Source organism: Artemia franciscana, chromosome 8 (assembly GCF_032884065.1).
Source record: "Artemia franciscana chromosome 8, ASM3288406v1, whole genome shotgun sequence".
NCBI lineage: Eukaryota > Metazoa > Arthropoda > Branchiopoda > Anostraca > Artemiidae > Artemia > Artemia franciscana.
Window position 1 is genome coordinate 48,708,373 of NC_088870.1, and position 24,325 is coordinate 48,732,697.

Genomic DNA, 24,325 nt, shown 5'->3' on the forward strand with positions numbered 1-24,325 from the left:
TTACTATTGTTCAAATAGCTACAGTCAAGGGGCTACAGACAAGGTTGCCAACACGGTCAGTTCGTTAAGTGCTACAATTGCCCAAGTTTGCGTGCTACACAGCCATTTTCAGTGCTATAGTAAAAAAAACTGACTGTAATGGTGATAAAATAGCATTTTTATGCTACAGATAGCAACCCTGACTAAAAAATTACTATTGTTCAAATAGCTACAGTCAAGGGGCTACAGACAAGGTTGCCAACACGGTCAGTTCGTTAAGTGCTACAATTGCCCAAGTTTGCGTGCTACACAGCCATTTCCGGTGCTATAGTCAAAAAAACTGACTGTAATGGTGATAAAATAGCATTTTTATGCTACAGATAGCAACCCTGACTAAAAAATTACTATTGTTCAAATAGCTACAGTCAAGGGGCTACAGACAAGGTTGCCAACACGGTCAGTTCGTTAAGTGCTACAATTGCCCAAGTTTGCGTGCTACACAGCCATTTTCGTTGCTATAGTCAAAAAAACTGACTGTAATGGTGATAAAATAGCATTTTTATGCTACAGATAGCAACCCTGACTAAAAAATTACTATTGTTCAAATAGCTACAGTCAAGGGGCTACAGACAAGGTTGCCAACACGGTCAGTTCGTTAAGTGCTACAATTGCCCAAGTTTGCGTGCTACACAGCCATTTTCGGTGCTATAGTCAAAAAAACTGACTGTAATGGTGATAAAATAGCATTTTTATGCTACAGATAGCAACCCTGACTAAAAAATTACTATTGTTCAAATAACTACAGTCAAGGGGCTACAGACAAGGTTGCCAACACGGTCAGTTCGTTAAGTGTTACAATTGCCGAAATTTGAGCGTTACACAGCACTTTTCGGTGCTATAGTCAAAAATTGACTGTAATAGCGCTAAAATAGCACCTTCGTGCCACAGATAGCAACCCTGACTACAAAGGTTCTAAATAGATGCATTTGAGCTTCCCAGTTTTAAAGGACATAATGCGGCACTGTGGCACCGTTTGTTCCAAAATTTGCACACAGTCTATGCAAAACACTTTGTTATTATAAACATTTATTTTAGAGCTCCATTTAACTGAGTTGATTTTTGAAATTTTATAAGATTATATACAATGGAGTATAATTGCACATTGTCTATCATGAATGAGGGTAAGTGGATCTTTCTATGATTTGAGAGGAGGACTCATGAAGTTCCCTGACTCAAAGATCAAGGAATATATTTTTATGCCTAAATTTCAAAAATTTTAGTGAGCTTCAAGATTAATGTAGTAAAGAGGCGGGGGAGTAGGATCTAATATCATGTTCTCCTTCATTTCGCTAAGCCTTTAATATGGGTGGTGGGGAGTGATAACTCGTCTTTTTTCTGAAATATTTTTCATGCAAAATAAAACATGAAATTCATATTTTTACCTACACCAAACCGGGAGACGTGGGAGAAGGGATCTTGAGCGCCACCTAGAAATTTAACTCGGGAGGTGGATGTACTCTCCCCCTAACCCCTGCGAGAATCCATGGGGTGCATCACTATAAAAAAAATTGCTGGAAAAAAAAGATATACTGGAAGAAATCATCCTGAGAACTGTCAAAATAATATCCCTATTTTTTTTTTTATTTAAGACTCACCCATCCTGAGAAATATTTTGATGAGATACACTTTTTCAGGGATGATTATCATTCTCCGCTCATTTTTATTTGAATATTAAACTTGTATTTAAAGCATGGGGGTTAAATAAGGGAGTGGTAGTCTCTTTGACACTTAAAGGTGTATTTGATCAAACAGTTCAAAGTAACTAAGCAAATAGCCACCCTTGTCATTAGAAACCCAAAATTTAAAAACTAAACGTTGATTACAATTTACAAAACGACAAAGTCTATTACTTGTGCTGATTGTAAATATGCAAAATTAATTTAATTTTGCTAATTGTGTATATGCAAATTTGTGCTGATTGTGTATATGCAAATTGTTAATTTAAAGCTGTTCATAAAAAACTATTAGCAAATAGGCAATTTCTCTATAATTTTCGAAAAAAGGTTTAGACTACCCTAAAAGGGATGCTACCTTGATGAAATTTTAAAATGAAGTTTAACAGACATGAGAAACCTAAAGCCATTATCCACAAAATACGTAATTTCTTATTTTCGAAGGAAAGGATGTTCATGCAAGCGTGTTTTTCCCAGACACAACATATATCGAACAAGGTCCAGGGATAGGGGCAAAAAATGCTTTTATTTTAATGTCCTAGGTATTTTCAATAAAAAAAGAGAATAAACCACGAGAAAGTACTGAGTTCTTGCCGTAAAGTACAGGCCCATTGAGTATCAATTTAGCCCTGAAAAGGGGTACAATATTATCGAGTAAAAATCCTGAGTTGAAAGGGTATTGGCATTCATATAGTATCTTAGCCTCAAAGGTCATATTCACGTGCAGTATACCATTTGTTACTAAGCATACATGCGGTCTGTGAAAAATGAACGGTTTCTGTAGGCCGTTCTTGGCCGATATAGGCCATATAGTCGTATAGGCCGATAAAACAAACTACCGCTACTACTATCACTAATAATAATAACAACTCACTGCAGCACCAAGCCGCAAGGGCCAAAACAGCGACGCACGCACCTCCTCTATCCTAATATATTCGAGGCCTCACAAGGCCTTACGACCTCACAAGAAATTCATATTTCTCTTGAATCTTTCTTTACGACATCCTCCCACCCCAACCATAGACGAAGAGCTTTCCGTTTAGTCCTAGACGGTTGGCAGAACAATCTTTAGCAACCTGTCATCCTTCATCCACAGAACGTGCCCGAACTATCTCAACCTGTCTCTCTTGTAGCCCTAAAAAGCGGGATTGAACCACGCTTTTCGTACAGCCTACTATTTGAAATGCAGTCAGTCAGCAGGGTACGTAGAACAACCCGTAGATAATTTCTTTGGAAAACTTCTCAGATCTAGCAAACCTCCCTCCGTTTTTCAGAGGGTAAAGCAAACTGCTATAGAATATCGCCTAGTCGCACACCAAGCACTAGGGTGTTGTTCAACATATTAATTTATAGAAAGGGGAGTAGCCTACCTAGGGTCTCGCATAATCATTTTAGGCGCATTTTCAAACTTTCTATGAGACATGCTTCAGACGGGTTGAATTGATTCAGATCATTACGGGTTTAACGTTTGACTCATCTTAACTAGAAAGAATGTAGGCTATATCGTTGACTTTTAGGTAAAACACGCAATATGAGTGCTGAGGGGATAAAAGCTGCTCTCCAATTCCGGATACGACAGTTTATTTTGTAAGATTGTACTTTATTTCGAGAAGTGAACACACTAAGTGAGCTTATTTTTCTCGAATCATCGATGTGGAAAAAGAAAATACTGATTTAAAGGGTTGTTTGAGAGGCTTATACCATCCTCACATTTAGGATAACCCAGGTTGTGCCATGAAAACAAGAATTTATTTTTCAATGAATTAATGTGCGGTATTGAAACGTAGAATCGGTTCGATATATGGCAGTCACTGTCCCCTCTTAAACCTCCCTCTATTTACGACAAAGTTTGACTTTTCACCTCCAATGCTTTAAGGAGTACTTCCCCAAAACGCAAATACAACAGCAATTGGAATGGTATAAAAGCTACCCAAGAATGGAAGAGCTTACTGGTGCACATTTGTGTACTTATCGGTTATTTAATAAACACTCGAAAAGTGGACTTTTGATAAAGCTAATGAAATAAAACAAAATATGATGAAAATATAATACTTCACTAGGAAAATTGTGAAATTACAACTTTGAATTATGTATCCAGAACGCAAAAACGTCGTTAAGAATCGCGTTAAAAGGAGGTCTTTAAAGTTACTTGACCAGTTTCTTGTGTCGAAATTTTATAGTGTTTATTATATAACCGATAAGTACGCACATTTGCTTTAAACAATAAATTTTTCAATTCAAGTGTTTTAAAGACAAAAGTCAAACAAAACAATTACCCTTTAACCCATGAATGTTTTCGGTATAGCACAAATAACTTTAGCGTAAGGAGAAAAGGATTAAGGAGGGGGCAGCCCCTCCATATACAGAATGTTATTAATACCACCCTTTAGTTTTTTCTTGATTTTTTTTTTTATTTAATGTCTCTAAAGCTTCACAGAAGACCAAAACAAATATCGGTTATCTTGCTTTTTTTGTTTTTTTTTTTTTTTTCATTTTATCTTTGACGAAGACATTTCAGACAGGTTTTGAATTTCCCAGTGGATCCTTAACGCTGAATTAAATAAAAAAAAACTAGTTTTTTGTACTGAAAGTAAGGAGCGACATTAAAACTTAAAACGAACAGAAATTACTCCGTATATGAAATGGGTTGTCCCCTCCGCAGTCCCTCGCTCTTTACGCTAAAGTTTGACTCTTTGCCACAATTCTACTTTTTAAAACAATTAAAAACTTTAGCGTAAAGAGCGAGGGACTGCGGAGGGGACAACCCATTTCATATACGGAGTAATTTCTGTTCGTTTTAAGTTTTAATGTCGCTCCTTACTTTCAGTACAAAAAACTAGTTTTTTTTTTATTTAATTTCTGAACGTTTTTGAATTAATGCATGTTTGATTTTGGCTCTCCGCACATAAATTATTGAAATAAAATTAGTATATTAATTTTTTTTTTGGCTAAATGGCTTTCTCTTAGTTTTGATCAGATGATTTTGAGAAATAAGGGGTGGGGAAGGAGGCCTAGCTGCCCTCCAATTTTTCGGTTACTTAAAAAGGCTACTAGAACTTTTAATATTCAACGAACGTTTTTATTAGTAAAAAATATACGTACCTTAAGAATTAACTTACGCAACAAACTTTTATATTCTTATATTTTTATTATGTGTACGAGGGGGTTTGTACCCTCGTTAATACCTCGCTCTTTACACTAAATCGTAAGTTTTGCCCCAATTCTTTAAGAATGCCCCAATTCCTGAATCAAAAAGGCCGTAGAATAAATAGTTGAAATCACTAAAAATATTTTAGCATAAAGAGCGAGGTATTTATCTCCTCCTAAATAACTCGCTCTTAACGCTAAAGTATTTTTAGAACCCCTCATATGCGTAATAATCTCTGTTCGTTTTAAATTTCAATGCTATTCCTTACTTTCATTTGAAAAAACGTTTTCATGTTTATTTTTTCATTTTTTTTTTATAGTAATGCTAGAAAATCCTGCGCCCTTTTCATTGAATTTTTCTTCCCCCATGACATATTCCTCAAAGGAAAGATCCTCCCACAAAGCCCTCTCCCATCAACCCCACCCCCAAACCAAAAAATCCCCATGAAAACGTCTGTACATTTCCCAATAACCATTACTATATGTAAACACTGGTCAAAGTTTGTAACTTGCAGCCCCTCCCTCAGGGATCGTGGAGGAGTAAGTCATTCCTAAAGACATAGTTATTATGGTTTTCGACTATGCTGAACAAAATGGCTATCTTAAAACTTTAATCTGTTGACTTTTGGAAAAAATGAGCATGGGAGGGGGCCTATTTGCCCTCCAATTTTTTTGGTCACTTAAAAGGGCACTAGAACTTTTCATTTCCGTTAGAATGAGCCCTCTCGCGACATTCAAGGACCACTTGGTCGATAAGGTGACCCCTGGGAAAAAAAAACAAAAAAAAAACAAACAAACAAATAAACACGCACCCGTGATTTGTCTTCTGGCAAAAAATACAAAATTCCACATTTTTTAGATAGGAGCTTGAAATTTTTGCTTTAGAGTCCTCTGATATACCAAATGCGATAGTGTGATTTTCGTTAAGATTCTATGACTTTTAGGGGATGTTTCCCCCTTTTTTCCAAAATAGGGCAAATTTTCTCAGGCTCGTAACTTTTGATGACAAAGACTAAATTAATTGAAACTTATATATTTAGAATCAGCGTAAAAATTCAATTCTTTTGATGTATCTTTTAGCATCAAAATTCCGTTTTTTGGAGTTCCGTTTACTATTGAGCCGGGTCGCCCCTTACTACAGTTCCGTACCACGAACTGTTTGAAAAGAAAATAATTCGGTATTTCGGGGCTTCTGACATTATTACTCCTTTGCGGAAGTTAGGCTCAAAATTGAAAAAGGATTATATTTTTTCTCTGGGCCCCTTCCACCTCTTAGTTCGTTTATTTTCCCGTTAGTTTTCACCTGTTTTCGCTTTATAGTTGTGTTATCTCTTAGCAGTTCTTTCGTTAGTTGAGTTATGATTGTGGTATATATGTTTTATCGCTCGTATAGTTGTGTTATTTTCAAATTATACTCCATAATAGAGAGGCCGAACACCCAGCATTGTATATTAAACTCTTAATTTGACGTTTTTTTCTAACGTGACCAGATTCGTCCTGCGCCCTTTTCATTGAATTTTTTCCCCCATGGCATATTTCTCCAAGGAAATATCCTCCCACATAGCCCCCTCCCTCAACCCTACCCCCAAAACCAAAAAAATCCCCCCTGAAAACGTCTGTACACTTCCCAATAACCATTATTATATGTAAACACTGGTTGAAGTTTGTAACTTGCAACCCCTCCCCCAGGGACTTTGGGGGAGTAAGTCATCCCCAAAAACATAGTTATTAGGATTTTCGACTATGCTAAACAAAATGGCTATCTCAAAATTTTGATCCGTTGACTTTGGGAAAAAAATGAGCGTGGGAGGGGGCCTAGATGCCCTCCAATTTTTTTGGTCACTTAAAAAGGGCACTAGAACTTTTCATTTCCGTTAGAATGAGCCCTCTTGCGACATTCTAGGACCACTTGGTCGATACGATGACCCCTGGGGAAAAAAAAAAAAAAAAAAAAAAAACAAACAAATAAACACGCACCCGTGATTTGTCTTCTGGCAAAAAATGCAAAATTCCACATTTTTGTAGATAGGAGCTTGAAACTTCTATAGTAGGGTTCTCTGATACGCTGAATCTGATGGTGTCATTTTCGTTAAGATCCTACGACTTTTAGGGGGTGTTTCCCCCTATTTCCCTAAATAAGGCAAATTTTCTCAGGCTCGTAACTTTTGATGGCTAAGACTAAACTTGATGAAACTTATATATTTAAAATCAGCATTAAAATGCGATTCTTTTGATGTAGCTATTGATATCAAAATTCAATTTTTTAGAGTTTTGGTTACTATTAAGCCGGATCGCTCCTTACTACAGTTCGTTACCACGAACTGTTTGATCTTACGCCCTCCATGAATGCCAGTATTGTGGGTCAAAAGTCAAAATTGAGCCAGGGCTATGCCTGGCTCAATAGGGGGAGGGGCGCTGAGATGCAATTTCAACAGCAGTGATTATTATAGGCCATTGAAGGGGATTTAAATGGCACTCTTTCTTTTTTTACTATCTGGTTTCTGTCTTTTGAATAATTTCAAACATTTAAATAATAGTTCATATTTGTAATATAATAATTATATTATATAATATAAAAATATACTACATTATATATATTATGTCATTTAAATATGTTATATTTATATATATTATATGATAATATACATATATATAACATATACATATATATATATATATATATATATATATATATATATATATATATATATATATATATATATATATATATATATATATATAATTAAATTGCCTATAATAAAATTGAATTGCCTATTATTATTAATAAAATATTATTATTATTACAATATTTTATTAATGATAATAGGCAATTCAATTTTATTATAGGCAATATATATATATATATATATATATATATATATATATATATATATATATATATATATATATATATATATATATATATATATATATAATTAAAATGCCTATAATAAAATTGAATTGCCTATTATTATTAATAAAATATTATTGCTTATTATATTGAATAATATAATTAAATTGCCTATTATATATTAAATAATAATATCATATCTCTCTTCCTTACCAAATCAAGCAAAAGTAGTAAAGCTTACCCTGAGGTGTTTGTATAAGTAGTTGTGTAGAATGAAGGGACGGCTGGCTTGGAGGAATAGGAACCATAATTTGAGGAGTAATTGCATTCGGTTGTATAATCAAGAATTGGCCGTTTCCCATAGAAATCATTTGAGGTAACTGAGATTGACCTGTCTGCTGCATTGGAATTAATATAGTCCCTTGTGGTTGCTGCTGAGCTTGTACTAACTGCTGAGGTTGAGAATTTGTAGCTGCTATAAGGTGCTGTTGTCCCTGGTTGGGTATGATATGTTGAGTAGGGATGCCACTGGCAAGAACTTGCTGTGGGATATTATTGGTAATTAACTGAGGTTGGGTGTTATTCGCTGGTAAGGATACCATGTGAGTTGGAATGCCTGGGTTAGATATTAATTGGGTTTGTCCGGGTGTTACTATTTGCTGGCCCGTATTGGTGACAATTTGAGCTCCATTTGTACCTAATACCTGTTGAGGGCAGCCACTTTGAAGAATATTAGGGAGAGGTGGATTGCTCACACTTTGTTGATTACAAGTCAGAATTTGTTGCTGGTGCATTATTTGTTGCGTTTGGTGACATTGTTGTTGCTGTGCTGGAAGAAGGTGATTACTTGACGATTCTTGATTTATTGTCTGTGTTACATTTTGAGCATGACCTGGCATTTCTTGCTGAACTAGCGATCGACACTGCGGCTGCAAATTTTGTCTCTGTATATTATTTTGTAACGATGGTACATTTGCATTAGGTTCTGGTCGTAGTGACTCGTGGTGGAGTTGCACAACTGACGATGAGTTTTGTACACACTCACTAGGCAACTGAATATTCTGTGTTGGGTTACGCTGAGAAAAAGGGGACGCTTCACTTGATATTAAGAACTGGTACTGATTAGGATTTTGCTCCACGCGCTGCTGATATTCTTGCTGTTGCTCACTACAATGCTGAAACTGGTTTTCATACTGATTATAAAGTAAATTCTGCTGCTGCATATTCTGTTGCTGCACAACAAAATCATTCTGATTTTTACCCTGAAAAGCAGCATAATTATAATGATCACTTTTCATTTCTGCACAATTATATGGCTGCACAAACACATTTTCACTGGTCTGAAACACCTGCTGACCTTGCTGGAACTGAGGCTGATAATTCACTGAATTCTGTTGAAACACTTCATACGGACTATTTATATTATTTGGAACTTGCATATTTTGCAAATGGGCAATACTTTGACTAGTAAAAACAGGGGGCACTCTTTGTTCACTTTGCATTGATGCCCCCATATTTTGTGACACCCCCGTCCATTGTTGCTGCTGTTGCAACTGATGATGAGGATTCTGCAGGTTTTCTTGTTGTAAATACATCTTAAATGATAAAAAGTTGTTCTTTCAACAAACTAAATTTTCTTTCTATCTGTTTTGTGATGGAGTTCTCAGGGAACTTGGAGCATGCGCTCTGTTTCTCATGATTAGAATGACAATGAGTATTTGCCAAGTTCGGTTTCCAAGAGATCTGTAACAGACAAAATAAAAAATTATAATTTATGCTTATAAAACTGATAATACAGAATTCTGTTTATCTATTCTCTCCAATAAGAGAAAGACAAAAACGATTAATGGCTTTGAGCTAAAAATGGCTATTGGCTTAATTCCTAGTAAAATTAAGTTGGAATATGTATTTCTCGAATTTGTAGATAATAATAAACGAATCAGCAAATTATTTTTAATTTATGCTTATAAATGGTAATTTATAATTATGAATTATAATTTAAATTATTTTAATTTAATTATTATTATAATTTATTAAAATTACTCCTTAAAATTTACTTTTAGTAACTTTAGTTACTTTTAGTTACTTTAAGTAAATTTACTAAAAATTATAATTTATGCTTATAAAAATGATAATGCAGAATTCTGTTTATCTATTCTCTCCAATAAGAGAAAGACAAAAAACGATTAATGGCTTTGAGCCGAAAATGGCTATTGGCTAGATTCCTAGTAAAACATGTTAAGTTGGAATATGTATTTCCTGAATTTGTAGATAGTAATAAACGAATCAGTAAATTATTTTTAATCTATGCTTATAAATTGTAATTTATAATTATAAATTATAATTTAAACTATTTTAATTTAATAATAATTTATTAAAATTATTACTTAAAATTTTCTTTTAGTAACTTAAGTTACTTTTAGTTACTTTAAGCAAATTTACTTAAAATTATAATTCATGCTTATAAAACTGATATTACAGAATTCTGTTTATCTATTCTCTTCAATAAGAGAAAGACAAAAACGATTAATGAATTTGAGCCAAAAATGGCTATTGGTTTAATTTTGTGAAACATGTTAAGTTGGAATATGTATTTCCTGAATTTGTAGATAATAATAAACGAATCAGCAAATTATTGTTAAATGAGCTTGTCTTATCTATGCACAAATTGAAATGACGAGTATAAAAGGATAAAAAATAATGGTAATAGAATGGCGATTTAAGCATGGTATCTTCGAAAAGCATGATAGATCTGCTTTTGTCAGAACAAAAACGCCTATTCAACTAATAGCTTTGAATCTAGTTCATCTAGTCACTCCAATAACAATTAATGCCTTATAGCTATTAGCTTAATTCCTGGAATATTCATTAATATATTGGCATAAAAATACATCTTAAAATATAGGCTTAAAATGTATAAAGTGGGAGTATGCGTTTCCGTAATTTGTAGATAATAACAAGCGAACCAGCAAATTATAAATTTTTATAAATATACTAGCTGTTGGGGGGCGCTTCGCGCCCCCCACACACCCCCGCGCGCGTAAGTCGTTACGCGCCATATTAGTAACGAGCCATTGTAGTTGTGTCCCTGTGTCCCACCTGTGAATAGATATATATATATATATATATATATATATATATATATATATATATATATATATATATATATATATATATATATATATATATATATATATATATATGTTTTTAACTACGTAAAACATGCGAATATACAACATTCTTCGCTGTCCCATTGTCTGTGCATATAAATAGATTGTCAGGTTTACTGACTCAGGTTTACTTACTGATATATATATATATACATATATATATATATATATATATATATATATATATATATATATATATATATATATATATATATATATATATATGGTTTTAACTACGTGAAACATGCGAATATACAACATTCTTCGCTGTCCCATTGTCTGTGCATATAAATAGATTGTCAGGTTTACTGACTCTTGAACATGCAACATATAATTGTCCATGGGAAAAACAATCCGTATTCAGATCTATACCTCATTATTCTAATGATGTGTCCCTGTGTCCCGGTCGTCATTTATATTCCCTGTGTCCCGGTCGTCATTTGTGTCCCGGTATCCCAGTTTGTAATTTCTCTTTGAGTGTCCCGGTCGTCATTTATATTCCCTGTGTCCCGGTGTCTCGGTCGTCATTTATATATCCCGCCTGTGCCCCCGGCGTCCCCGTTATAGTTGTGTCCCTATGTCCCGGTCGTCATTTATATTCCCTGTGTCCCGGTCGTGATTTGTGTCCGGGTGTCCCAGTCTGTAATTTCTCTTTGAGGTACCCGGTCGTCATTTATATTCCCTGTGTCCCGGTCGTCATTTGTGTCCCGGTGTCCCGGTATGTAATTTCATCAGTTGACAAACATGACGTCAGTCGACAAACAACTTCATGACGCATACAGCTCAATCCTTATAATGACGTCAGTCGACAAACATGACGTCAGTCGACACACAAACATGACGTCACTCGACACACACAAACACACAGACAACTTATTTTTATATATATAGATTCCTGAATTTGTAGACAGTAATAAAAGAATCAGCAAATTATTTTTAAATGAGCTTGTCTTATCTATGCATAAATTGAAATAACGGTTAAAAAAGGATAAAATAATAGCAATAGAATGGCGATTTAAGTATGGTTTCTTCGAAAATTCTAATAGATCTGCTTTAGTCAAAACAAAAACGCCTATACAACTAATAGCTTTGAATCTAGTTTATCTAGTCGCTCCAATGACAATTAATGCCTCATAGCCAAAATAGCTATTGGCTTAATTCCTGGAATATACATTAATGTATTGGCACAAAATACATATTAAAATATAGACTTAAAATGTATCAAGTTGGAATATGTATTTCCGTAATTTGTAGATATTGCCAAGCGAACCAGCAAATTATACGTTTTCTAATTGGCTAGTCTTATCTATGCATAACTACGAATAGCAGATACCAAAAGAGAAAAAAATAATATTAATAAAATAGTAATTTGAAACTAGTTTCTTTGGAGAAAACGTTAGGAGATCTGTAATGGCCAAAACCAAAAAATTACATTTTATGTTTATGCAACTGCCGAACTGATAACTTTGAATGTTGTTTATTCATTCCAATAGTAACAAACAAATCAACAAATTATTATTTTAATGAGCTAGTCTTATTTATGCATGATTACAAATAATGGATAAAAAAATAACAAAAACAATAATTATAAAATTGTGACTTAAGTATGACTTCTTCACAGAGTATAGCCTAATGGAGGATCTGTAATCCACAAAATGGAAAACAAAAATTTTCGCCTATTGTATTGATAATTTTGAATGTTGCTTATCTACACGATCCAATAAGGGAATAAATAAAAAAAAAAGCAAATTTGTTTAGCAGAAAGTGAGAAGAAAGCAACATTAATACTTAAAATGATCAGAGAACCCTACTGTAAAAGTTTCAAGCTCCTATCTACAAAAATTTGGAACTTCGTATTTTTTACCAGAAGATCGATCACGGGTGCGTGTTTATTTATTTGTTTTTTTGTTTTTTTTTTCCAGGGGTCATCGAATCGACCGAGTGGTCCTAGAATGTAGCAAGAGGGCTCATTCTAACGGAAATGAAAAGTTCTAGTGCCCCTAAGTGACCAAAAAATTGGAGGGCACCTAGGCACCCTCCCAGGCTCATTTTTTCTCAAAGTCAACGGATCAACATTTTGAGATAGCTATTTTGTTCATCATAGTCGAAAACCATAATAAATATGTCTTTGGGATGACTTACTCACCCACAGTCCCCAGGGGAGGGGCTGCAAGTTACAAACTTTGACCAGTGTTTATATACAGTAATGGTTATTGGGAAGTGTACAAACGTTTTTCAGGGGGATTTTTGGTTTGGGGGGGGGGGGTGAAGGGAGGGGACTATGTGGTAGGATCTTTATTTGGAGAAATATGTCATGGGGGAATTGGAATGGGGGAAAAATGGGAAAAATTGGAGGGCACCTAGGCACCCTCCCAGGCTCATTTTTTCTCAAAGTCAACGGATCAACATTTTGAGATAGCTATTTTGTTCATCATAGTCGAAAACCATAATAAATATGTCTTTGGGATGACTTACTCACCCACAGTCCCCAGGGGAGGGGCTGCAAGTTACAAACTTTGACCAGTGTTTACATACAGTAATGGTTATTGGGAAGTGTACAAACGTTTTTCAGGGGGATTTTTGGTTTGGGGGGGGGTGAAGGGAGGGGACTATGTGGTAGGATCTTTATTTGGAGAAATATGTCATGGGGGAATAGAAATTTAATGAAGGGAGCGCAGGATTTTCTAGAATTATTATAAATAAAAAAAAATGAAAAAATAAATATGAAAAAGTTTTTTCAACTGAAAGTGAGGAGCAGTATTAAAACTTAAAACGAACAGAGATTATAACGCATATGAGGGGTTCGTCTCCTCCTAAATACCTCGCTCCTTACGCTAAAGTGTTTTTAGTAATTTGAACTATTTATTTTACGGCCTTTCTGATTCAGGGGCCATTCTTAAAGATTTGGGAAAAAATTTAAGCTTTAGTGAAAAGAGTGAGGTATTAACGAGGGGAAAAACCCCCTCATATACATAATAAAAATATAAGAATGTAAAAGTTCGTTGTGTAAGTTAATTCTTAAGTTACGTATAATTTTTACTAATAAAAACGTTCGTTAAAAATTAAAAGTTCTAGTTGCCTTTTCAAGTAACCAAAACCTTGGAGGGCAACTAGGCCTCCTCCCCCACCCCTTTTTTCTCAAAATCGTCTGATCAAAACTAAGAGAAAGCCATTTAGCCAAAAAAAGAATTAATATGCAAATTTCATCTTAATAATTTATGTGCGGAGAGCCAAAATCAAACATGCATTAATTCAAAAACGTTCAGAAATTAAATAAAAAACTAGTTTTTCTAACTGAAAGTAAGGAGCCACATCAAAACTTAAAACAAACATAAATTACTTCGTATGTGAAAGGGCCTGCTTCCTCATAAACGCCCCGCTCTTTACGCTAAAGTTTGACTCTTTCTCTTAACTCTACTTTTTAAACAGTAAAATACTTTAGCGTAAAGAGCGGGGCGTTGATGAGGAAGCAAGCCCTTTCACATACGAAGTAATTTCTGTTCGTTTTAAGTTTTAATGTGGCTCCTTACTTTCAGTTAAAAAATACTAGTTTTTTTTTAATTATTATAAATAGCATCCGTAACCTTCTTCTGACAAAAACACAAAATTCCCTTTTTTGTAGATAAGAGCTTAAAGTCGCAACAGTTGGGTTCTCTGATATGCTGAATATGATGGATCTGAGCCAAAATGGCTTTTGACTTGATAGTAAAATATATTAAGTGGAAGTATGTATTGCCGTAATTTTTATATAGTAACAAGCGAACCAGGAAATTATTAGCTAGTCTTATCTATAGTACAGAACTACAAATAACGGATGAAGATAATAATATTAATATAACCAAAACAAAAATTATATTTTTGTTTATACAAATGATAACTTTAAATCTTGTTTATCTAATCGCTCCAATAAGAGAAAATCATAAATGATTAATGGCTTTGAGCCAGAAATGGCAATTAGATTTTTTTTTTTTATGGCCTACCCTTATGTAGATAACTTCGAAGACCACACTGCCTTTCCGTGACGAAAGTAAAACAGTTCAAAATAGGGATGATACCTTTTTATTGACAGTGAATAGATATAAAATTATTTAACTGGATAATTCGAACACATATACAGTGTTCATCATCAGCAGTAAAATCAGTTTTACTGCTGATGATGAACACTGTATATGTGTTCGAAATATCCAGGTAAATAATTTTATATCTATTTACTGTCAATAAAAAGGTATCATCCCTATTTTGAACTGTTTTACTTCCTAGCCTTATGTAATCATAACTACGTATGAAAGATAGGAAATAGTGAGTTAATCCTGACTTTTTTTACTAAATATAACCAAGAAAGAAAACTTATGCAAAAAATTCTTTTACTACATAACTACACATAACAGACAAAAATAGGGTAAATACATAAAAAATAATAATTTTAGTGGGTTTTTTCGGAGGGAATTACGGAGATTTTTGATAGACAAAATGAAAAATTTGAATTTGTGTTCACGAAGCAAAAAAATTTTGATTTTTCATCTATTTGCTGTAATAAAAAAAGTAAATTAACAATCAATGGCTTTGAGCTGTTATTGGATTTCTGTTTTAAAGTTAAATATACGGGAAATATGCGTCTACGTCTACTATCTACGTCTACTAGCAAATAGTGAAAAAAAAGAAAATAAAATGGAAAATTACAACTTATCGTTGTATATTCAACTAGTCTTACCCAGACCATATCCAGGGAGTGGAGAGGGGGGTTGACGGTTTGAACCACCTCACTCCCCCCCCCAAAAAAAAAAATCCTGGATGCACTCCAAGCCCTATATATTGTATTTACGTAATATAATGGAATAGATAGATTATATACAAAATATGGCGTCGCGTGGAAGGTACCCAAGGATAGCTGTAGGAGACGAAATGAAACATTATAATATAGCTTTTTTAATGACTCAGCCTTACATTTGCATATTTACTTATACCTATAATGGGATAAAATATAGGATAAGTACAAAAATACAGTGTCCGTTGGAAGGTACTCCAGGAGAGTCCAAAGATAGAAAATGAAAAACTGTAATTTATATTTATAAAACTGAAAAATTTATGTTGATCTATTCGCTCTTATAAGAAAGAGCAATAAACGCGGACGTTCAGAATAATTTGGGCGAAATAATTGATATTTCTAAAGTAAAATGTATTAGGCATTTGTGTTTATTGAACTTATATATAATGACGCACGAATCAGCAAAACATTTTTAATGAACATACTAAACTAAAATATAGAATAAACAATAAAAAAATGGTGTCAGGAGAGATTGTCATTTGCTCTAATAAGAGAATGACATAGACCTAAACGATCAATGGGTTTGAGCTAAATGGCCACTGTCTTTTGTTTTGCAAGAAAAGCGAATACAACGCGTCAATGGATAAAAAAATTGAGTGGTCGGTGATATCAACCGTCGGTGCTATCGAACTGTAGTAAGGAGCGACCTGGCTCAATAGTAACCAAAACTCTAAGAAACATAATTTTGATACCAATAGTCGCATCAGAAGAATCACATTTTCATGCTGACTTTAAATATACAAGTTTCATCAAGGTTAGTTTTACCCATCATAATTTACGGGCCTGAGAAAATGTGCCTTATTTTGGAAAATAGGGGGAAATCCTCAACGCCTAACTCTTTACGCTTCAGTTTGACTCTTTCTCACCACTCTACTTTTTAAGAAAAGAAAAAACTTTAACGTAAAGAGCGAGGCGTTGAGGAGGGGACAACTCTTTTCATATCCGGAATAATTTCTCTTCGTTTTAAGTTTTAATGTCGCTCCTTACTTGCAGTAAAAAAAAAACTATCATACAAGCACCATCTTTTTTGATGACCTAGCCTTCTATGTTCGTAACAACGTATAATGAAAAGAAATAAGATCAATCAAAAAATTACTTCTGTGATTTTCTGGCTCCAAATATCTACGTAATCTGGCTCCAAAATATTTACGTGGTTAATTTGTCGAGTAGTTGCTAGCAAGTTGAACTTCTCTCCCTACCCCTGAAAGTTAGGAGGATAATCTTACTCCCAAGGCAAACTTCTAATTGAGGAGGAAACATCAAGCCTCCAGATCTTTTCTTAGGCTATTGATTAGTAACTTTTAAGTACTTATATTGACACCCAGGCACGCAAAGAGCAGTGGAGTCAATTTTAATAGGGGAATCTTCATCCTACACGTCACCTCCCCTTATTTTGAATTTTTTTAAGGGGTAAAAAGAACCAATTTCCCCCATCTGTATTTTGAAAATATATTCTATCCACCATCGTATTCTGAATTTTCGTGGGCTGACGGCACTGGCGAAGACTTATATTGGAAGGGGGAAGTAAAACACTAGAATGGCAAGTTCAATAAAAAATTGACCCTCTTTCAAATGAACGGTCCTTCTTTCTCTGCCCAGGCTTGAAATATTAGTATCGGAAACTAATACAGAAAAGTAAGAAAAAATATACAAAGGAAAATTAGGGAATTGAAGTAGATCATCGTTACGCAGCTCAGCCGTTTTTACTTTTTCGCCATTATATTATCGCGTGTTCCATTTTTGGGTACTTGGGTGCTATCCCGAACACACTCAAGAAGTAAAGTTAGGTTAATCGAAATGAAATATACCAAAAACATGACGAAAATAAAATACTTTAGTAGCAAAATTATGGAAAATCCAACAAAGCATTATTATAAAGGCCACCCAGAAGGAGTAATATGCTAATAATAAAAACAAGCGCAGCCCTATCCCAGTGTAGTAACGGAGTTACCAATCCCTCATATCCCTTCAACAAATACAAGCGCAGCCCTATCCCAATGTGATATTGGAGTTGCTGGCTCCTAATATTCAGCTAAAACCTTTTACAAGATTCAAAATTTTTCCAGAAACAATATATTCTCAGTGAGACCATTCAATTGATACAAGCGGGCCCATAGTGTCATCTCAATTTCCAGCTGATAACCATTATTATCTGAGTTTCGTTTGCCAAATATGTTATGCAATAATTGAGGTGAGTTTGAAGTGACATGATTTTTAATAAAAGAAATTTTGATATGGATTCTAATATGCTATTGGTAGACATCTTTTTGTAATGTAATGGTATCGAGCAAATCATTGATTAATGATAATTCATTAAGACTACAACAAGCCGGGTATCATTACTGTAATGTAATGGCCCTGAGCAAATGGATTTTCCATTACCGGGCTTGTGCATGAGTTTAGGTCTCAACATTCCCATCCGAGACCCATAGCCCTTCACTAGGACCCCGAGTCCCACTCCAGGGCCCCAATGCCCCCACTGCCAATTACACCCCATCCGTTTTCTCAGCTTTCTATCCGTATCTTAAAATCACATTAAAGTTCTTAGAAATATACTATAAAAATCAATACATTGTTTCTGTTATGCTGGCTAACTGATGTTAAGTGTCACAATATCATGAAAAATTAATATCACAATCGATGTTCTCAATTGGAGTGTGATTTTTGGTAAGTGCTATCAGTGTTTTGTTTCCAGACACCTTTTTTAGCATCATTCCAAGAAAAAGCAAACCGGTTTCCATAAATTTCAAGAATGACGCGTTATCTGGTATTGCGTAATCATTCAAGTTGTCGGTGAAACAATACAATGAATACAAGCGGACCCATATCATAATCTGTGAGAATGTTCTGTGACAACCCTCACATCTGGTCCTATGAGAGAACAAGTGAGCCAACATAATTTTTAGCTTCTAAACAGTTCTCTGTTGATTTCATGAAATTTGTGTCTAATGTACGAATCGAACGTGAGATCATTATATCCTATGGTAATAAGAATGAAACGTAACACGACTGAGCTAACACATCATTGCTGAAATTATGTTCGTATAAATACATTATCTGCAATCAATGTATCGTTTCTGGGACACTGGCCAACTGGTGTTAAGCATCATTACATCGTAACAAGTCATTTGCGCAATCGATTTTTCATTTGGATTTATGGTAAATGCAATCAATGATTTGTTTCCGGGCGTCTAATTTGGCATCATTCCAAGAATATGCATACGGTGATTTCAGATGTTTGCTGGACACATATATTCTTTTGATGGTTAATAAAACTTATTTCGATCTCCAAAAAATACAACGAATACAACCGGTAAGGTATAATTTTAAAATGTAATTGCCCTGAGCACTGATTATTGAAAATCAATATCTATTATTTCATTATCAATTATTGATAATCGACTATTGGTTTTTGATTATCGATTATTGATGGTCGATATTGATTATTAATTTTTTCTGAACCTAGAATTTTTGAGACCTAGAATTATTTTGAAACCTAAAATCTTCTCGGACTTAGAATTTTTTGAGCTTAGTTTTTTTTGGTACTTCGAATTATTTTGGGGCTTCGAATTATTTTTGGACTTGGAATTTTTTTAACTTGGATATGCACCCTGAGTATCAAAAATAGATAAAAAACTACTTATGCATAGAAGAGAACTCAGCTATCTGGTAAATTCTAAGTCGTTTAATTGGTGACAAAGTATCAAAAATTAATAAAAAGCAGTTTTGAATAGAAAAAACACAGCTACTTGGTTAATTTCAAGTCTTTTAATTTGTTACTGAGTATCAAAAATTAATAAAAAAAATAATTTTGTATAGAACAAATTAAGCTACTTGGTAAATTCCGAGTCTTTTAATTGGTGACTAAAACAACAAATAGATTTCCTTAGAATGTATTGTAAGAACTTCAGTGTGATTTTAAGAGACAGAAAAAAAGCGTCTCAGAAACAATATATTGATTTCTTTGGAATGTATTTCAAGAAATTTAATGTGATTTTTAGATACGGGAAGAAAGTTTAAAAATGGTTGGGGGGGCAAAAAGTTTGAGCGTGGGAGTGATTTTAATATACGAAATAAAAAATGATTGGTCAAGGGCATAAAGCTCAGGGGATTGGGGCCCTGAAGGGGAATCGGGGCCCTGGTGGGGGGAATTGGGTCCTGGACGGGAATGTGGGGACCCAAACTCATGTGTAAGCCTGGTAATGGAAAACCAATGTGTTCAGGACCATTACATTTCAATAATGATACATGGCTGGTTTTAGTCATAATCAATTATCAATAATCAGCTCGACACCATTATAGTACAAAAAATCACTAACAATTGTATAATAGAATCTATATCGAAAGTTCGTTTACTAGACACTGGCACGTACGCAGGGGGGCCTTCGGGCCCACCCCTTCCCCAAAATTTTGAGAAATGTTTAGTTTCCCCATGGTTTCTTGGAATTTCTGGCAAAAGTAGGACATTTATGAAGATTCTAAATACATGTGTGAAGCCTTTTTTTGGGATTTTACAGCATGCAATTATCCAGTCTAGTCACTGCCAAATTATTAACCCATTTGCTGTCTAGCTTTTTACCCTCTTTGAAGTAATTAGCGATTGTACTGTTTTTTTTTTTCGTAAAGAGTTTGCTTTTCACAACAGAATAGAATTATCCTTGATATTAGGGCGTTTATCCCCCCTTTTCAGGATAAATTACAGCTTTTAATGGATCAATTTTGGAAACTATAATTTTTCATTAAAATCGAGGTTTTCGCAATAGAAGAACTACCCCCCATAGCACCCATATTGCACTGTTAACCCAAAAATTTCCCTTTCAGTGGGATATGATAGATTAATCACTTGTTCTAAATCGCTATGAACATAACCTGAGCCTAAAACGTACTTTCGAGGCTTCAGTCTTCTTCCCCCCATCCGCTACAATACTATAGATCAAAGTTAATCTGTATTTTCCAATATAGGTGCTTTTTGCATTTATTTAGCTACTAAATAAAAAAGTGCTACGTTATATCTGCTGTTTCGAAGGTTTTGCCACCCCCCCGAAAAAAATTCCTGTGTACGTGCCTAATTAGACATCATCTCACTCCAAAATTACTTCAATTATTGAATAACATATTTGGCAAACGAAACTCAGATAAATATGGTTCCAGAAATTTCCTTATGAACCGGAAATTGAGAACACTTCTGGCCCGCTTGTATGAATTGAATGCTTTCGCCGAGAAAATATTGTTTCTGCAAAAAAGTTAAATCTCGTAGAAGTTTTTAGCTGGATACGTGGGACTAGCAACTCCAATAGCACATTGGGATAGGCTGCACTTGTATTTTTTGAAGGGATATGAAGTATTGTTAACTCCCTTCGTACACCAGGATGGGCCTTCGCTTGTATTTGTTACTAGCATACTACTTCTCCCAGAACGTATTATATTAAATACCTAACCTAACCACTTCAATATATTAAATATTTAATTAAAATATACCTACACCGAAGTTCATGTCACGAAATAGTAAGCTAATAATAACCGAATACAAGGAGAAACCAGTTTTACTCAGATCAAACAATGCTCGGGACAATACATAAGCATCAGTTTTTTCTTATATCCCATTCTGCTTCATTATTTTTATGAAACGTTTATATTTTCCTATAGTTTTCAGATATTCTGTCCTTTTTGTATTTTGACGAGTTGTCCCCACACCCTCCCAAAAAATACTCTTGTTTTACCTCTCTTGCAGAAAAAACAACACACAAGGAATAGATTGTTGCCCATTAAACTCTACGATACAAACCCAAAAATAGAAGTCCTTGCTGGCCCACCAGCTACGCAGATAGGTCAGTTAATTTTTTTCGCCATTTAATTGGATGCTATGTTATGAGTGTGTTTTTTTTTTATTACATAATGAAATAAATTGCAGTTCTTAGGCCTTCTTCTCAAAATCAAAATGGTCTTTGCTGGAATTATAGTCTAAATAATGTAGCTTAAAAGTTACCCTGTCTTCAGTACCCACTTTCTCTGTTGTCCTGGTCCCCTACTCTGCAGATTTATCACTGTTTGAAGCAAAATCGGATCTAGAGCAAAATATTGGGGAACCAATGTGACAAGGGCGATTATAATTGACCAAATTGAGAAGTTTATTTTAAAAAGAATTAAAAACAGAAGAAAAAACACGGAATGAGGACGCCAGAAAAAAATGTTGCAGGGAAATGGGGTCACCCCAGCCCCCTGGATTTGCCAGTGGTTTGAAGTCAAATGTTTCAGAATAAAGTCTAAATTACTCGTATTGTAAATATTTTCATAAATAAGCGTAGGCTATACATACGTCCAATAAACATTTTCACACGCGATTGCAACTAAACAATCGTTTAAAAAGCTAAAGAATGCGAAAGTTAATGCACGGTATCCCCCCCCCCTGTAAATATGACAGTTTATACGCTCAAATTTTAATTAGACGTAAAATAATTTCAAACTAAGCATTAATTGATTACTCAGTTTAAAAATTTCAAGCTGATGTAAAAAAAAAACAAGCGCACTTTCAATTCCATTCAACGAAATATTAAAAATCAAATAATAGGTCAATGTTTAGTTTCGTCAAAAGCTGTCAAAACTGGCAATTATGCTACAAATTAGCATATAATTAGCATAGTTTCCATACAGTAGTACTTAGAAATGTTATTTCTAGGAGCGCATCCATTTCAGGTTGATCCTCCTCCTCCATGGGTAAAACTAAAAATACGTAAAGTGGGCTTGCTTACAGGTAACATTACTTGTAGAACGAGGCGTGTTAGTCTATGAGCCCCGCGGGCAGCAGGACGAGGTCTGTATTCTATATTCATTTAATAAACCTCATTTGAGGTTTTTTTTAGTTTTGTCACTCTTTGTTGAATAATATAGAATACAGACCTCGCCCCGCTGCCCAAGGGGCTCATAAACTAATACACTTTGCTCTATAGGTAGTGTTACCAGTAAGCAAGCCCACTTTACGCATTTTTTCTCTCGTTGGAGGGGGATTTTAGAAAGCTAAAAAATGGATGCGCTTCTCTAGTCAAACAGTTTGTGGTAACGAACTGTTTGTGGTAACGAACTGTTTGTGGTAACGAACTGTAATGAGGAGCGACCCGACTCAATAGTAAACGAAACTCTAAAAAACGAAATTTTGATACTAAGAGATCAATTAAAAGAATCGGATTGTTATACTGATTTTAAATATAAAAGTTTCATCAAATTCAGTCTTACTCATCAAAAGTTACGGGCCTGAGACAATTTGCCTTATTTTGGAAAATAGGAGGAAACACCCCCTAAAAGTCATATAATCTTAACGAAAATCACACCATTTCATTCAGCGTATCAGAGAATCCTGTTGTAGAAGTTTTGAGCTCCTATCTACAAAAATGTGAAACTTCGTATTTTACCGGAAGACCGATCACGGATGCGTGTTTATTTGTTGTTTTTTGTTTATGTTTTTTTCCCAGGGGTCATCGTATCGACCAAGTGGTCCTAGAATGTCGCAAGAGGGCTCATTCTAACGGAAATTAAAAAATTATAGTGCCCTCTTTAAGTGACGAGAATTTTTCCCAAAGTTAAAGGATCAAAATTTTGAGATAGCCATATTGTTTTGCATAGTCGAAAAACATAATAACTATGTCTTTGGAGATGAGTTACTCCCCCCAGTCCCCGGAAGAGGGACTGCAAGTTACAAACTTTGACCAGTGTTTGCATACAGTAATAGTTATTGGGAAGTATACAGACGTTTTCAGAGAGATTTTTTTGGTTTAGGGTGGTTGAGGAGAGGGGCCTACGAAAAATTGAATGAAGGGGCGGAGGATTTTCTAGCATTATTATTAAAAAAAAACAATGAAAAAATAAATATGAAGAAGTTTTCTCAACTTAAAGTAAGGAGCAGCATTAGCACTTAAAACGAACAGAGATTATTAAGCATATGAGGGGTTCTCCTTCTCCTAATTACCTCACTCTTTACGCTATAACATTTTTAGTAATTTCAACTATTTATTCTACGGCCTTTCTGATTCAGGGGTCATTGTTAAGGAATTGGGACAAAATTTAATCTTTAGTGTAAAGAGTGCATTAACGAGGGGACAAATCCCCTCATATACATAAAAAAAATATACGAATATAGAAGTCCGTTACGTATGTTAATTCTTAAGCTATGCATATTTTTTACTAATAAAAACATCCGTTGAAAATTAAAAGTTCTAGTTGCATTTTTAAGCAACCAAAAAATTGGAGGGCAACTAAGCCTCCTCCCTAACCCCTTTTTTTATCAAAATCGTCTAATCAAAACTAAGAGAAAGACATTTAGCCAAAAAAGAATTAATATGCAAATTTCATTTTAATAATTTATATGCAGAGAGCCAGAATCAAACATTAACTCAAAAATGTTCAGAAATTGAATAAAAAAACTAGTTTTTTTAACGAAAAGTAAAGAGTGACATTAAACTTAAAACGAACAGAGATTACTCCCTGTATAAAAGGGGCTGTTCCCTTCTCAAAGCCCTGCTCTTTACGCTAAAGTTTTTTACTGTTTAATAAAAAAACTGTTATTTAAACAAATCAACAGCAGCCGTCAGACCCCTTCACCCGTGGATTCAACGCTTCTTAGAGTCAA

The 24,325-nt window shown here is 34.4% G+C and overlaps 1 protein-coding gene across 2 annotated transcripts in view; it reads right to left on the minus strand.

Annotated features, from left to right (window-relative positions):
• LOC136030515 (POU domain, class 6, transcription factor 2-like) overlaps positions 1–24,325 on the minus strand; it is a 103,153-nt gene that overhangs the window by 50,873 nt on the left and 27,955 nt on the right. For both annotated transcript variants that reach the window (XM_065709543.1, XM_065709542.1), the window contains exon 2: positions 7,952–9,453. In XM_065709543.1, the coding sequence (XP_065565615.1) occupies positions 7,952–9,305 (1,354 nt within the window). In that variant the 5' untranslated portion in view covers positions 9,306–9,453. The remainder of the gene's footprint in view (positions 1–7,951; positions 9,454–24,325) is intronic.